The following is a 13,623-nucleotide window of genomic DNA, read 5'->3' as shown; positions in this document are numbered from 1 at the left end:
TTAGGTTAGAAGGGTATATTGCCTTTTAATCCAAAAATACATTGAGCTGCACACAATTTTTATACAACTTTAGATGTGCGCGGCCAGCTCCGTTGACGTTGCAGACGGCTTTTGGGGCATGTATACTATACAGTGGACATCTAGAAACTCCAGGGAGTATATTTAAACAAATTTGGAATATTTTGAAAAATCGTCTTTTGGCCAGCTAAACTGATTAAATATCTTGATGAAATTTGGTATGTAGGTTCCTGAGCACTCATCTCAGATCGCTATTTAAAAGGAACAATATCGGACTATAACCACGCCCACTTTTTTGATATCGAAAATTTCGAAAAACCGAAAAAGTGCGATAATTAATTACTAAAGATGGATAAAGCGATGAAACTTGGTAGGCGAGTTGAAGTTATGACGCAGAATAGAAAAAAGGTAGAGGTAATTTAAAATTTTTGCAAGCTGTAATTTGGCAGTCGTTGAAGATATCATGATGAAATTTGGCATGAACGTTACTCCTATTACTATATGTATGCTTAATAAAAATTAGCAAAATCGGAGAACGACCACGCCCACTTTAAAAAAAAAAATTTTTTTAAGTCAAATTTTAACAAAAAAATTTAATATCTTTACAGTATATAAGTAAATTATGTCAATATTCAACTCCAGTAATGATATGGTGCAACAAAATGCAAAAATAAAAGAAAATTTCAAAATGGGCGTGGCTCCGCCCTTTTTCATTTAATTTGTCTAGGATACTTTTAATGTCATAAGTCGAACAAAAATTTGCCAATCCTTGTGAAATTTGGTAGGGCTTAGATTCTGGGACGATAACGGTTTTCTGTGAAAAAGGGCGAAATCGGTTGAAGCCACGCCCAGTTTTTATACACAGTCAACCGTCTGTCCTTCCGCTCGGCCGTTAACACGATAACTTGAGCAAAAATCGATATATCTTTACTAAACTCAGTTCACGTATGTACTTATCTGAACTCACTTTGTATTGGTATAAAAAATGGCTGAAATCCGACTATGACCATGCCTACTTTTTCGATATCGAATAATACCAAAAACGAAAAAAATGCCATAATTCTATACCAAATACAAAAAAAGGCATGAAACATGGTATTTGGATTGGTTTATTGACGCAAAATATAACTTTAGAAAAAACTTTGTAAAATGGGTGTGACACCTACCATATTAAGTAGAAGAAAATGACAAAAGTTCTGCAGGGCGAAATGAAACGCCTTTGGAATCTTGGCAGGAATACTGTTCCTGGTATTACATATATAAACCCGACAGATGATGTTCTGGGTCACTCTGGTCCACATTTTGGTCGATATCTCGAAAACGCCTTCACATATACAACTAAGGGCCACTACCTTTTAAAACCCTCATTAATGCCTTTATTTTGATACCCATAACGTACAAACACATTCTAGAATCACCCCTGGTCCACCCTTATGGCGATGTCTCAAAAAGGCGTCCACCTATAGAAGTAAGGCCCACTACGTTTTAAATAATCATTAACACCTTTCACTTGATACCCATATCGTACAAACAAATTCTAGAGTCACCCCTGGTCCACTTTTATGCCGATATCTCGAAAAGGCGACCACCTATAGAACTAAGGCCCACTCCCTTTTAAAAAGACTCAACACCTTTCATTTGATACCCATATCGTACAAACAAAGTCTAGAGTCACCCCTGGTCCACCTTTATGGCGATATCTCGAAAAGGTGACCACCTATACAACTACCACAACTCCCTTTTAAAACCCTCCTTAATACCTTTAATTTGATACCGATATCGTACAAACATATTCTAGTCACCCCTGGTCCACCTTTATGGCGATATCTCGAAAAGGCGACCACCTATACAACAGAGCTGTAAAAGTGTGCAATCATTCTTCATTCTTTCATTCCTTGTTAAGGAATGTGGCTTAAAAGTCAACCCATTCTTCATTCAGTAGTGGGAAAAAAGAATGCACTCTTGAACTCTTCGAAGAAAGAATGAAGTAATTGAATGAACCACAAAAAATTTTCAACACAGAACAAGCATTCAAATGAATGCAGCCTTTGCTGAGTGTGCACACACTTTTCTAGTACCAATCAATTATAAAAAATGTGGTACAAGCACAAAACCCGCTCAAATATCACATGGTGGTTTTTAATTAAAGCCACTTCAAAATATACCACAAAAATTTAGTTATGGACAGTGATGACCAGTTTTTCGTTATTTAAATGGTAATAAAGCACAAAGAAGTTAATTGAAAAAGCATTTTTATTAAATTATTCTAAAAATTTAATAATAAAAAAAGTAAATGACAAATATTTCAACATCCACGTTCCGAAAATTGTCATCGTTCTAAATAAGTGTTGCCAATGTGCCATATAAAAGGTACTTGCATGTAAAAGTACTAACCTACATTTGAACGTCCTCAATTGATGTTTAAACAATTCAAGAAAAAGCAATTCATTAAAAAAAGTCTTAGTACAAGTTCCTTCATGTATTCTTCTTAGCGGTATATGGTCAAATACTGTATCTCTATACTGGTCTGTGGGTTTGTAAAATGCAATAGTAATATCCGATTTTTCTCTATGTATTTAAAACTTGTAAAATATAAAATCGGCTCCAAAGTGCCACTGGTTTTTGGGACAGAATGATACCAACTTCAGATGAAAGATTCAGGTTAACCCCTTTTCTGGTCAACGCGTGCCTTACATGTGGATCACCACAAAAATTATCTTTTTAAAAGCTAAACAGAAACATCTATTGGCACAGAAATTTCCTTGGATTTGCGTTGATAATTCCCTCAGTGGACGTGTCAACTGTGCATGACAAAGTACTGGTAACGTAAATAGAGAAACCAAGAACCTATTTCAAAGTTTTCAAGTTTGAAAACTGGAAAAAAATTTTAATGGAAAATTGTTCATTTATTACATTTCTTGTGTTTCTTAGCGGGTCGGATTAAAACGATTACATCGGTATGGGAAATTACGACAGCGAATCAGCGGAAGTTAATTTTGAAGAGTTCTTCGAAATTGTCGGGGATTCTGTGTTTGAACAGAGCCGTGATATGGTACATGAAGTAATTTTTTGTCTACTGTCAGTACAGGAACCATCGTCTCGCCACAATGGCACAACGTACATGAACTGTCAAAAATACACGCATGTTCATGGAAACGAACATGATGGGACGCTAGACGGAACATACGCCGTTTCGATAAAAAAAATTACATATTTCATCACATAGATTTATACAAAGTCTAGAGTCACCCCTGGTCCACCTTTATGGCGATATCTCGAAAAGGCGACCACCTATACAACTACCACCACTCCCTTTTAAAACCCTCATTAATACCTTTAATTTGATACCCATATCGTACAAACACATTCTAGAGTCCCCCTGCTCCACCTTTGTGGCGATATCTCGAAAAGGCGTCCACCTATAGGACTAAACCCCACGCCCTTTTGAAATACTCATTAACACCTTTCGTTTGATACCCATATTGTACAAACGCATTCTAGAGTCGCCCCTGGTCCACCTTTATGGCGATATCTTGAAAAGGCGTCCACCTATAGAACTAAGGCCCACTCCCTTTTAAAATGTTCATTAACCCCTTTCATTTGATACCCATATCGTACAAATTCTAGGGTCACCCCTGGTCCACCTTTATCGCGATATCTCGAAACGGCGTCCACCTATGGAACTAAGGATCACTCTCTTTTAAAATACTCATTACCACCTTTCATTTGATACCCATATCGTAGAAACAAATTCTAGAGTCAACCCTGATCCACCTTTATGGCGATATCCCTAAATGGCGTCCACCTATCGAACTTAGACCCACGCCCTTTTAAAATACTCATTAACACCTTTCATTTGATACCCATATCGTACGTTATGGCGATATCTCGAAAAGGCGTCCACCTATAGAACTTAGGCCCACTCCCTTTTAAAATTATCATTAACACATTTCATTTGATACCCACATCGTACAAACAAATTCTAGAGTCAGGCCTGGTCCACCTTTATGGCGATATCCCTAAATGGCGTCCATCTATAGAACTATGGTCCACTTCCTCTTAAAATACTCTTTAATACCTTTCATTTGTTACACGTCATATACATTCCAGGGTTACCCTCGGTTCACTTTCATACATGGTTATTTTCCCTTATGTTGTCACCATAGCTCTCAACTGAGAATGTAATGTTCGGTTACACCCGAACTTAACCTTCCTTACTTCTTTTAGGGTAGTATTTGACTGCCTTTCACAGCCATTTTCTGATCATATTCGTGAACATATTTCAATTGTTTTTGTTGAGATTTTTGAATGATTTTCGAATACGATTATCATGCATTTATTCTTCATACCTCATACAAAATAAGATACTACATCAGGGGAAGGCGAGCGGAAGTGAGCTATTTGAACCAAAGGTAATTCGCAAACAAACTAGACCGATATACACCCGCGACTACAACATCGAACATCAGCTATGGTCGTCAACATCTTCAAATAAGATATGGTACGAGATGTTGAAGCCATATCCAAGTACATATGTAAAGAGAGTTTCACTTACCTGGGGTTCAAATAGTTCACAACCTTTGTATTGTCTAATGGTTGGATTTGTATTTTCTGGGAAGCCGAAGGTGGAGAAATGGTTGGGGACATCTTCGGTTACGAGCAGTATTTACATCATTTTTTGTCATGAAGTATGTATATCTTTTGTATAAATAATAATATTAATATATTTAATTAATATATTTTTTCTGCACTTCATGATTAAAAAAATGTGTGTATATGAAAAAAATTAGATCTTCAATGACATGTAAAATTTTAGCAAGTATAAAATTCATTATTCAGTCAACAAAGATAGTCAGAAAAGATTCAGAAAGCTGAATGAAAAATTATTAAAAATTTTTGATCACCTAAAGTAAACACATTTTTGATCATACAAAGTATTCATATTTGATTATGTCTTTTGTTCAATTGTATGATAGCTCATTATTTAGTCAGAAAGAGTAATCAAATTGTATTGATATGTAGGGAAATTAAAAATTGAATCACCTAAATGCTGAGTGGGATTAATTTTATATATTATTTTGTCTACAAACTTGTGTTTGTATTTTTATTCTAAAACCGAAACCGAAATAAATTTTTAAGATCGAAACCAGAAGCGGAACCTTACCAGACCCTTTAGACAGAGACTTTCCTCCTGGATTGGTATCATGTTGCCCAGACAGTAAAATTGTTGTGGCATATATCGGCATTAGCTATATGAATTTACTTACCTTTTCTTGTACTATTGAGACGTATGGTAGTATGAAAAGTACATCCTTTTCGCGACACAGCACTTCTCTTAGCATTAATATTTCCGCAACAAGCGTTTTCCCACCACTTGTTGGCAGTGCATAAATTAGGTTTTTACGCAAACGAATAGCCGGTAAGTTCAAGCATTCTTCCTGCCATTCTGTTAAAAAATATGTATTAATTGCATATCTGGACAGGAAAAAAAAGGTGTATAATTTCTAAACCTAGACTTGGCTTTGGTTCCCGAGTAGAAATACCCTTAGTTAATTCTTATTTTTTAAACTGATATACCAATGGATCTCTAGTCTCCAGCCTAAAACTGGCTCCAAGCAATTAGTTTTTTTGTAATACGCATCATCAATACTGATTCCAAGAATAAAGGAATCTCGGGGCGATGTTGCAGATCTATCAGGAGAGCATTTCTAGAACTGCGCTGTGATATATGCAGCCTAATCTCCCTTTTTACAGTTAAGGACCACAGAAATATGCATAAAAAACAGTTTGGAACAATACAACGGACGCAGAAGCAGAGCAACTCCGAAGTGACTAACGGGGCATAGTTGTGATGCGAACGATGAGATCTAACATTAAATAATGCAGCTGTTCGATAATTTATACCGAAATTTCCCGAGAGTCAGTTATTCATCACCCTACATATGACAAAGAAAGAACGCAATCAACTCTGCCAGAGTTTTACACTCTGGTGAATTATTGCATAATCCAGGGGTCAGTATGTTAATAAAAGGGCAAATTTGTTCCCGAATACATCGTTCTTTCACGTGAGGTGACAGTGTTAGTTTCAAACAACTTTAGAAGAACTGATAAGCAATGTTTTTCGGCCCGGGGTTCGATGGGTCAAAGAAATCGTTCTATCGGCAGCCCTTCTAGGTATTATGACTGGAGCGTACTGGATTTATATCCGGAAAAGGTGTGCCCAAATCCGTAAGACACTCTCCTATGGCCTTGAAGGTTTAATGTGGTTATATAAATAAATAATGTAATCCGAGAAGGTCGGATAGTACCTATCCCTACCTTGCAAAAATCGTTGGATCATGTGGTCCACTGGAGTACTTACCATTATACTCCACTGTAATGCAACAATGGACCACCTCATTTTTCTACACGGACATATTGTAAGCCGATTATTGCTCGTTTTTAACGATTATAATCACTACACGATGTTTATTGGACTGTGGGTACTCCATGGATTACTCTGATGTAATGCGGAGCTGGGGTATATGGTCCAGTCCTAGGACATCGCAATGTTAATTGGACCATATTTTTTGTATGAATTGTGGTTAATTTTGGAGCACTCAGTTGGTCCATAGCGAGTACTCCATACATGCATGCGATTTTTGCAGGGTATTCCCCAATCTAAGCCCTCTAACCCACTGGGGGAAGTATAACTCCGTAGTTATTGGTTCTAACGATTTCGAACTTTTACTGGGGATGTATTTTAATATACCATACCAAAATCTGTGGAAAACTTAGTTTAGAAAAATCTGTTGGTTAGGGCCTTTGTGAATTAAACTAACGATATGTACATGTCCATAAATTCGTTATACAGTTACCATATAATTTTTCGATTCCTTTATGCTCAAAAATCATTTTCTTCACTTTATCTGGTAGTCCGAAGAAATCACCTTTACTTGGGAAGTCACTTTGCAACTTGTCTGCGAATATTTGGGAGTCCCAATCTAACCGCGAGAGATTTGAAAGCGTCTTTGAGTATTCTAAATTACTATGAACTGCATATTGAGTACCACCAACATAATTGTACGCTTGTTTCGATTTATAACTATTATTTTGTGGCTTTGGTACTGGTGGTGCTTGTGGCACTTTAAATATTGCAATGTCATCTAAGAACCTTTGCGAGTTTTGAAGTTCGACATCATGCGAGACCACATCGGTTAAAGCAACGTTTTTATCATCTTTCTGGAAGTATTCGATATTTATGTTTGCAAAGGTGTCGTCAATTTTTAGTTGCTTTTGACTTTCATCGTTTTGCTCACTATGCAAATTAATTGTATTAAATATGCTATCGTCGGCATTATTTTGTTGAAAACTATTGGCGGCATTTTCAGTTTTTAATAGCGGCTCTTTTAATTCAATTTTATCTAAATTGCACGTCCCATTTGGGCTTGAAAACAGTTCTAAAGGCGTATCGTTGAGTAAGGTTTCAAGTGCTGTTTCAGTTAAGCAACTTTTATCTTGTTCCGAATCTGCAGAAGTTTCTTTTTTAATACTGTTTACTTGTGATGTCTCTCTACATTCTACCATTACATTATCTAATAAAGATTTTGTTAAAAATGTATTCTCGTCGAAACTATTAAACTGTGTATTCGTTGTTTGTTGATTTATTTCCTTATTCTCATCCAAATCTATCTGAGAGCGAAATAAAGTGTTATCACTTTCCAGATTACCGAAATCTACGATGATTCTATCATTTTGAATTGTGTTCAATTTAGAAACTGTGAAGAAGCTGACTTCATCCTCTTCCGAATCAAACAGATTTTCTGTTTGAAGAACTGAAATTCGTTTTCTGTCGACACATTTTCGTTTTGCTGTTAGCTTCTGGGGACTCCATTGGATTTTTCGAACTTTCTTAGACATATTTTGCCAATATATGTAATTTTAATTCATCTATATATTGTGCCCAATAATTTTTCAATTTCGCGGGATCAAATATATAAAAAAAAAAACAGCTGTTTTTGACATTTGCTATTATATGATGTCCACACAGAATATCATTAGTAGCTGAATTCAGTAAGCCGTCTCTAGTCACTATTAGAGACTATTTGGGGTGAAAATCACTTTTGAGACAATTTGCCATTCTGTAAGCTGTCTCGCGTCTCCAGCCTCACAAAAGCAATCACTAATTTGTGAGCTGGGCCGGGGTAGATCACAAACGTGAAAATTTCAGAAAAATTATGAAAATTATTTGCGAAAAACGCTTTAAATATATTCTTTTTATTCTTCAAATTAAAATAAGCATAGAAAAAAATAAAAAACAGAAAATACTTAAAAAAAACATCGAACCCTAGTGGCGCCGCTGAGATTCGAACCTACACACTTTCGGATTTTCTATAAAAGTTGTGAACGGTGTCTTAGCGAGCTCAGCCACAACACTTTCGTTTACTGAATACCGAAATCATCTCAAGTCACAAAAATTGTCTCTAAAGGAAAATCTCAAATTTAGAGACTTGAGATGAGACTGAATTACAGAATTCAGCCGTGGGTATTATGAATCAAAAAACTTCGATTGAAGCGGAGCGTAGAACGGGAACGTAATCGAAATGCAGAATAGGGGTGAATATTGTAGTTGTTGGAGATTTCAATAGTGACCTGCTTCGTGAAAACAAATTTTCTTTAGCTATGCAAACCCTTGCACTTTTCCCAGTAAATACCATAACGCCAACACATTTCACTCAAACTAGCTGTACTCTTTTAGATATATTTTTTGTTAATGAACTATCGAATATTCAACTCTACGACCAGCTTTCAGTCCCAAACTTCTCCAATCATGACCTAATTTTTATATCATTTGACTTCGACCGCACATGTGAAGCAGTTGCCTTTTCATACCCGGATTTCATACATATTCATCATGTGCAACTCGAAGAAGCTGTTGATAGTATTCCTTGGGAAACTTTATATTTTAAATACTACCCACGAGCAGATCCGTTTTCTTCAAAATAATATCGCTTCACTTTTTGACCAACATGTGCCTATTGTAGTGAAACACTCAAAAAATCGTAAACGGCCTTGGTTCAGAACTACATAAAGAGGCTTATCCAAAAGCGCAACATAGCTTATCGAAAATGGAAACGATTTAAATGTACTGTAACATACAATGTTTTCAAGGGTCGCAGAAAAGAAGTTACCAAGGCTATAAAGCTGCAAAAGCTGAAATACTATGAGTATCAGTTTAGTACAGCAATAGGGTCGAAGAAGACTTGGAAATCCATTCGGGATATTGGCATCGGTAGCAAATGTAACGATATCTTTGAAAATGTAGACATAAATAAATTAAATGAGCAATTTGTTCAATCATCTAGCTGTGACAGTAACTTATGCCATGAAAGGTATGGCGATTATTTGTGTGGTGCGATACCCGAATTCTCTTTTTCGAACTGTCTAAGCTTTGGGCAATTGAGGGCGAGCAGTTTAATAAGAGTTATAAATGAGTAATTTTATGTGCTTGTAAGCGTATGAGTCGTGGCACAGTGGCTGACGTACCCGACCAAACGCCCGGGGTTGCGGGTTCAACTCCCACCAAGCATTCCTTTTTTTTAAATTTATAAATTATTATTATTAATGGACTGTATTGAGTTTATGGGGTTTTGATTTAATGTATTCCATTTATTGAGTTGGGTAGTTTTAGTGTTATTGGTGTGTTTAAGTAATGGGAGGATGCATAGCATCAGTACACCTTTTATTTATTTAATGTGGGGGCGAGCACTTTAAAATGTGATATGGAGGCGAGCACGGGACGGCTCTGAGGTATTGGCACCCCATTTTCTACAAGAAAAACCTCTATTTATTTAATTTGGGGCGAGAGTTGGGCACTCTGAGGTTTCGCTCTAATGAGCCACCTCATCTTCTATTTGAAGAACCCCTTCAAAGTGTGATATGGAGGCGAGCACTGGGCTCTGATGTATTAGCACACCATCCGAAGAACCTCGATTTTAATTAAAAAACTCAAACTATGTCTTTAGAATATTTCACTAACCAGTTGAGAATTACAAGCACACTCAATGGCTACTGAAACAAACGAACGAAAAATGTTCATAGTTTAAGTCGCTTAAACACGAACGTTGATGACTGTGCAATCGTTGAGTCTGTCCTTGGTGTAAAGTCCAATGCTGGTCTAGACGGAATTCATCCAAAATTCTTTAAATGTCTACTCCCTAAAATTTTACCGTTTGTTACCTATGTTTTTAATACTATATTGACCACATCCGTGTTCCCTGATTGTTGGAAAGTTGCGAAGATCATTCCGATGAAGAAACCCAACGGAGAGTACAGACCCATCGCTATATTGTCATTCCTCTCCAAAGTCCTTGAACGTATAATGCATAACCAGATAAACTCATTTCTGACCCGAAACTCACTTTTAAATCGTAACCAGTCTGGCTTTAGAAGCCGTAGAGGCTGTACCACTGCTTTAATTAAAGTCTCTGATGACATCAGACTAAACATTAACAACAACGTTGTTACTTTTCTAACGCTCCTGGACCACTCCAAAGCATTCGACACTGTAAACCACAATCTTCTTACTCTAAAGTTAAAAAAATTGTTCAATTTTTCACCTCCTACTTTACATTTACTAAACTCCTACCTCAGTGAGCGATCGCAAGCTATGTGCAATGGGAGCTACATATCAAATTATCTACCGCTCTCCAAGGGTGTTCCTCAAGGCTCGATTCTTGGCCCGTTATTGTTTGTGTTGTATGTGAATGACTTTCAAAGTGTGTTGAGGTATTGTGATATTCATGTTTACGCAGACAATGTGCAATTATATATCAGTTGTCCTCTTTTATCTGGTAATAGTTGTATTAGTTATCTTAACATTGACTTAGAACATGTAAACAAGTGGGCAAGTGATAATGGCCTACTTTTAAACCCAAATAAATCACAGTGCATAGTAATCATAAGAAAATCATATCGCTTGGTAGTTTCAATAAAGTAAAATTAAATAACTCAGTCGTAGGCTATGTAAACACCGCAAAAAATCTTGGAATGATTTTTAATAGGAATTTGACATGGAATAACCACATTTATAGAGCAATAGGCAAGGTTTATGGCATGCTTCGCTCACTTTGGACTACCCAACACTTTACCCCAGTGAAAATTCGACTGCTGTTAGCTAAAACATATCTGTTACCCACCTTATTGTATGGATGTGAACTTTATGCCAATTGCGATAGCTTGTGTCGTAGTAAACTAAATATCCTCTATAATAATATAGCCAGATATGTGTATAGTGTTGGTCGTTACGAGCACATCTCCTTTTTCGCCAAGCGGATTTTTTCTATTAAATTCGATAACCTGTTACAATTAAAGTGCCTAACACTGCTTCATAAGATCAACGCATCTCGAGAACCTGAATATCTCATGGACCGCCTTAAATTTAACAGATCACCTCGATCGTTCAACTTAACTACTATGAAGTACAACTGCCTAGTTACTGAACGTCAATTCTTTGTCTACGCTGTTCGCCTTTGGAACGCTCTGCCCCAAAAACTCAAAGCCATACAAAATGCGCTGCGCTTCAAGAATGAGCTCATAAACTATTTTCGTCAATAAAAAGGCAATGTGCACTTCTCTTACATTATTCTTATTTGCATTTTATTACATCCTCAGACCTGTTATTCTCTGTTAAACAAACCTGTTAAGCATATTCACTCGTCAAGTTTATTTTTTAATGTTATTTTTAAGTTAGTTTTAAGCTCAAACACTGTAAATTAACCTAAGGTTGTGTGTTTGATTAATGATAAACAAATAAATAAATAAAGAGGAACGCCGCAGAGTGGGGTTCTATCACCAATGCTGTGGACGCTGGTTATAAACCAATCGCTTAGGCGGTTCGACGGAGGACCTGTTAAATTTATGGCATATGCAGATGACGTTTCAGTCATCATAAGCGGCAGATGCCTAACAACAATCATCTCTCTTATTGATCAGACACTTCGTGATGTACATACCTGGGCATCTGGAGTCGGGTTAGCCGCCAACGCGGAAAAACCGATCTAGTATTATTTACTAGGAAATATAATATAGGAGGGGTAACCCTACAAGAAAAATATAGCACAAAGTATTTACAAGTAATACTCGATATTTGGGGCTACGATTGAGCTGGAGGGTTCGTGCCAGGGTGCAGAAATGGCAGAAAATACTTTACATATGTAAATGTATAACATAGCGTAACAATAGTACGACCCCTCTGTAACCATTTTTCGCCTACGCCTGAGACCCCCCTGAAATCCTTTTTCGCCTACGCCCCAGAGTATACATACACAGTACAAAACAGGTAGCCAATAGCAGCAGTTACATACCCATGCATTCGAATGGCCGTTGGCGACAACAATATATTGTAACGAATGTTAGCAGCACTGAGCGATGCTATCGTCTCTAAGCCGATGCTAAGCAGTGACGTGAATTCACATCCATAGATCAATCATTATGTATCTACATAAACGAAACAATAATTGCGTCTACACATATGTACCATGTACGTATACGAGCAGCGGAGAGTCAATGCACAAACACATGCATATATCTGAGATACTCCTATAAGTATGCAATGAGAAAAACTATAAAATTGTGCAATTGTAGTTACAGCTGAGAAGTTTGAGAGCTGCTGGACTAGTAGATTCTGGACGCGCCTAGAATATGCGAAGGTTGAAATCAAAGAGTATAAAAGGCGACAATTGTAGAGGCGCTGGAATTCAGTTTGATTTGAGTTGTCAAGCAGTTTCGATTAAGACGATATCTAGCGAGCAATAGCAGTATTATTTTGAAAGTCAGTTTCATTTAAGCTATCAGTTTGGTTATTAAGCCAGCTAGTTGCAAAGTATAAGTGTTATTGTGAAGTACTTTAATAAAGTCCATTTTTCCATTATTCAATATTGGAGTTATTTATTCAACAGTTTAGCGATACGAACTTAGCAAAAGGGCAAATAAGAGGATTTGCAAGCAAATTCGTTACAGTTGGTGTCAGAAGAGGAATTGTTGAATAAATTCCAGAGGACAACAAGGACATCCAAGATCCAGCAACTAAAGAAGGAGTTGGAGAGCCGTGGATTGAATACAAGCGGCGTTAAACTCGAATTTCAGGCACGGCTACGAGAGGCAATCGAAGCAGAAGGAATTGATGTGGACGAGTATGTCTTTTATCCTGATGGGGACGAGACAACAACAAAAATTGAAGAGAAAAACGAAACATCGCAGACAGTTACGAGCACAAACTTGAACATGATTTTGGCTGCAATATCTGCTCAAACATCGACAATGTCATCACAGATGGAATCCCAAGAGACACGAATAATATCGAAGATTGAAGCACAGGAAACGCGTATGTCAGAAATGTCGACACAGATAACATCCAAGATGGAAACACAGCTCGACATATATGGCATCCCAACTGGAAGAGCAGAAGACATATATGGCATCCCAACTGGAATCACAGGAGGCACGTATTTCAGAAATGACGTCGCAATTGTCATCTCAACTGGAAGACCAAAAGACATATATGGCATCTCAATTTGAAGCGCAAGAGGCACGTATATCTGAAATGTCGGCAGAAATTTTGGAACA

The 13,623-nt window shown here is 37.0% G+C and overlaps 1 protein-coding gene across 1 annotated transcript in view; it reads right to left on the bottom strand.

The window, feature by feature from the left end:
* The window catches only part of mus301 (mutagen-sensitive 301), a 34,519-nt gene extending 26,507 nt beyond the window's left edge, over window positions 1-8,012 (bottom strand). The window contains exons 1-2 of the mRNA XM_067789152.1: window positions 6,876-8,012; window positions 5,286-5,464 (exon numbers count right to left, since the gene is read on the bottom strand). Coding sequence (XP_067645253.1) covers window positions 5,286-5,464; window positions 6,876-7,917 — 1,221 coding nt within the window. The 5' untranslated portion in view covers window positions 7,918-8,012. The remainder of the gene's footprint in view (window positions 1-5,285; window positions 5,465-6,875) is intronic.
* Window positions 8,013-13,623: the final 5,611 nt, after the last annotated feature.

The sequence above is a fragment of the Eurosta solidaginis genome, chromosome 5 (assembly GCF_040869045.1).
Source record: "Eurosta solidaginis isolate ZX-2024a chromosome 5, ASM4086904v1, whole genome shotgun sequence".
Taxonomy (NCBI): domain Eukaryota; kingdom Metazoa; phylum Arthropoda; class Insecta; order Diptera; family Tephritidae; genus Eurosta; species Eurosta solidaginis.
Note: the sequence above shows the minus strand (reverse complement) of the source record. Positions and strands in the feature narration are given on the sequence as shown.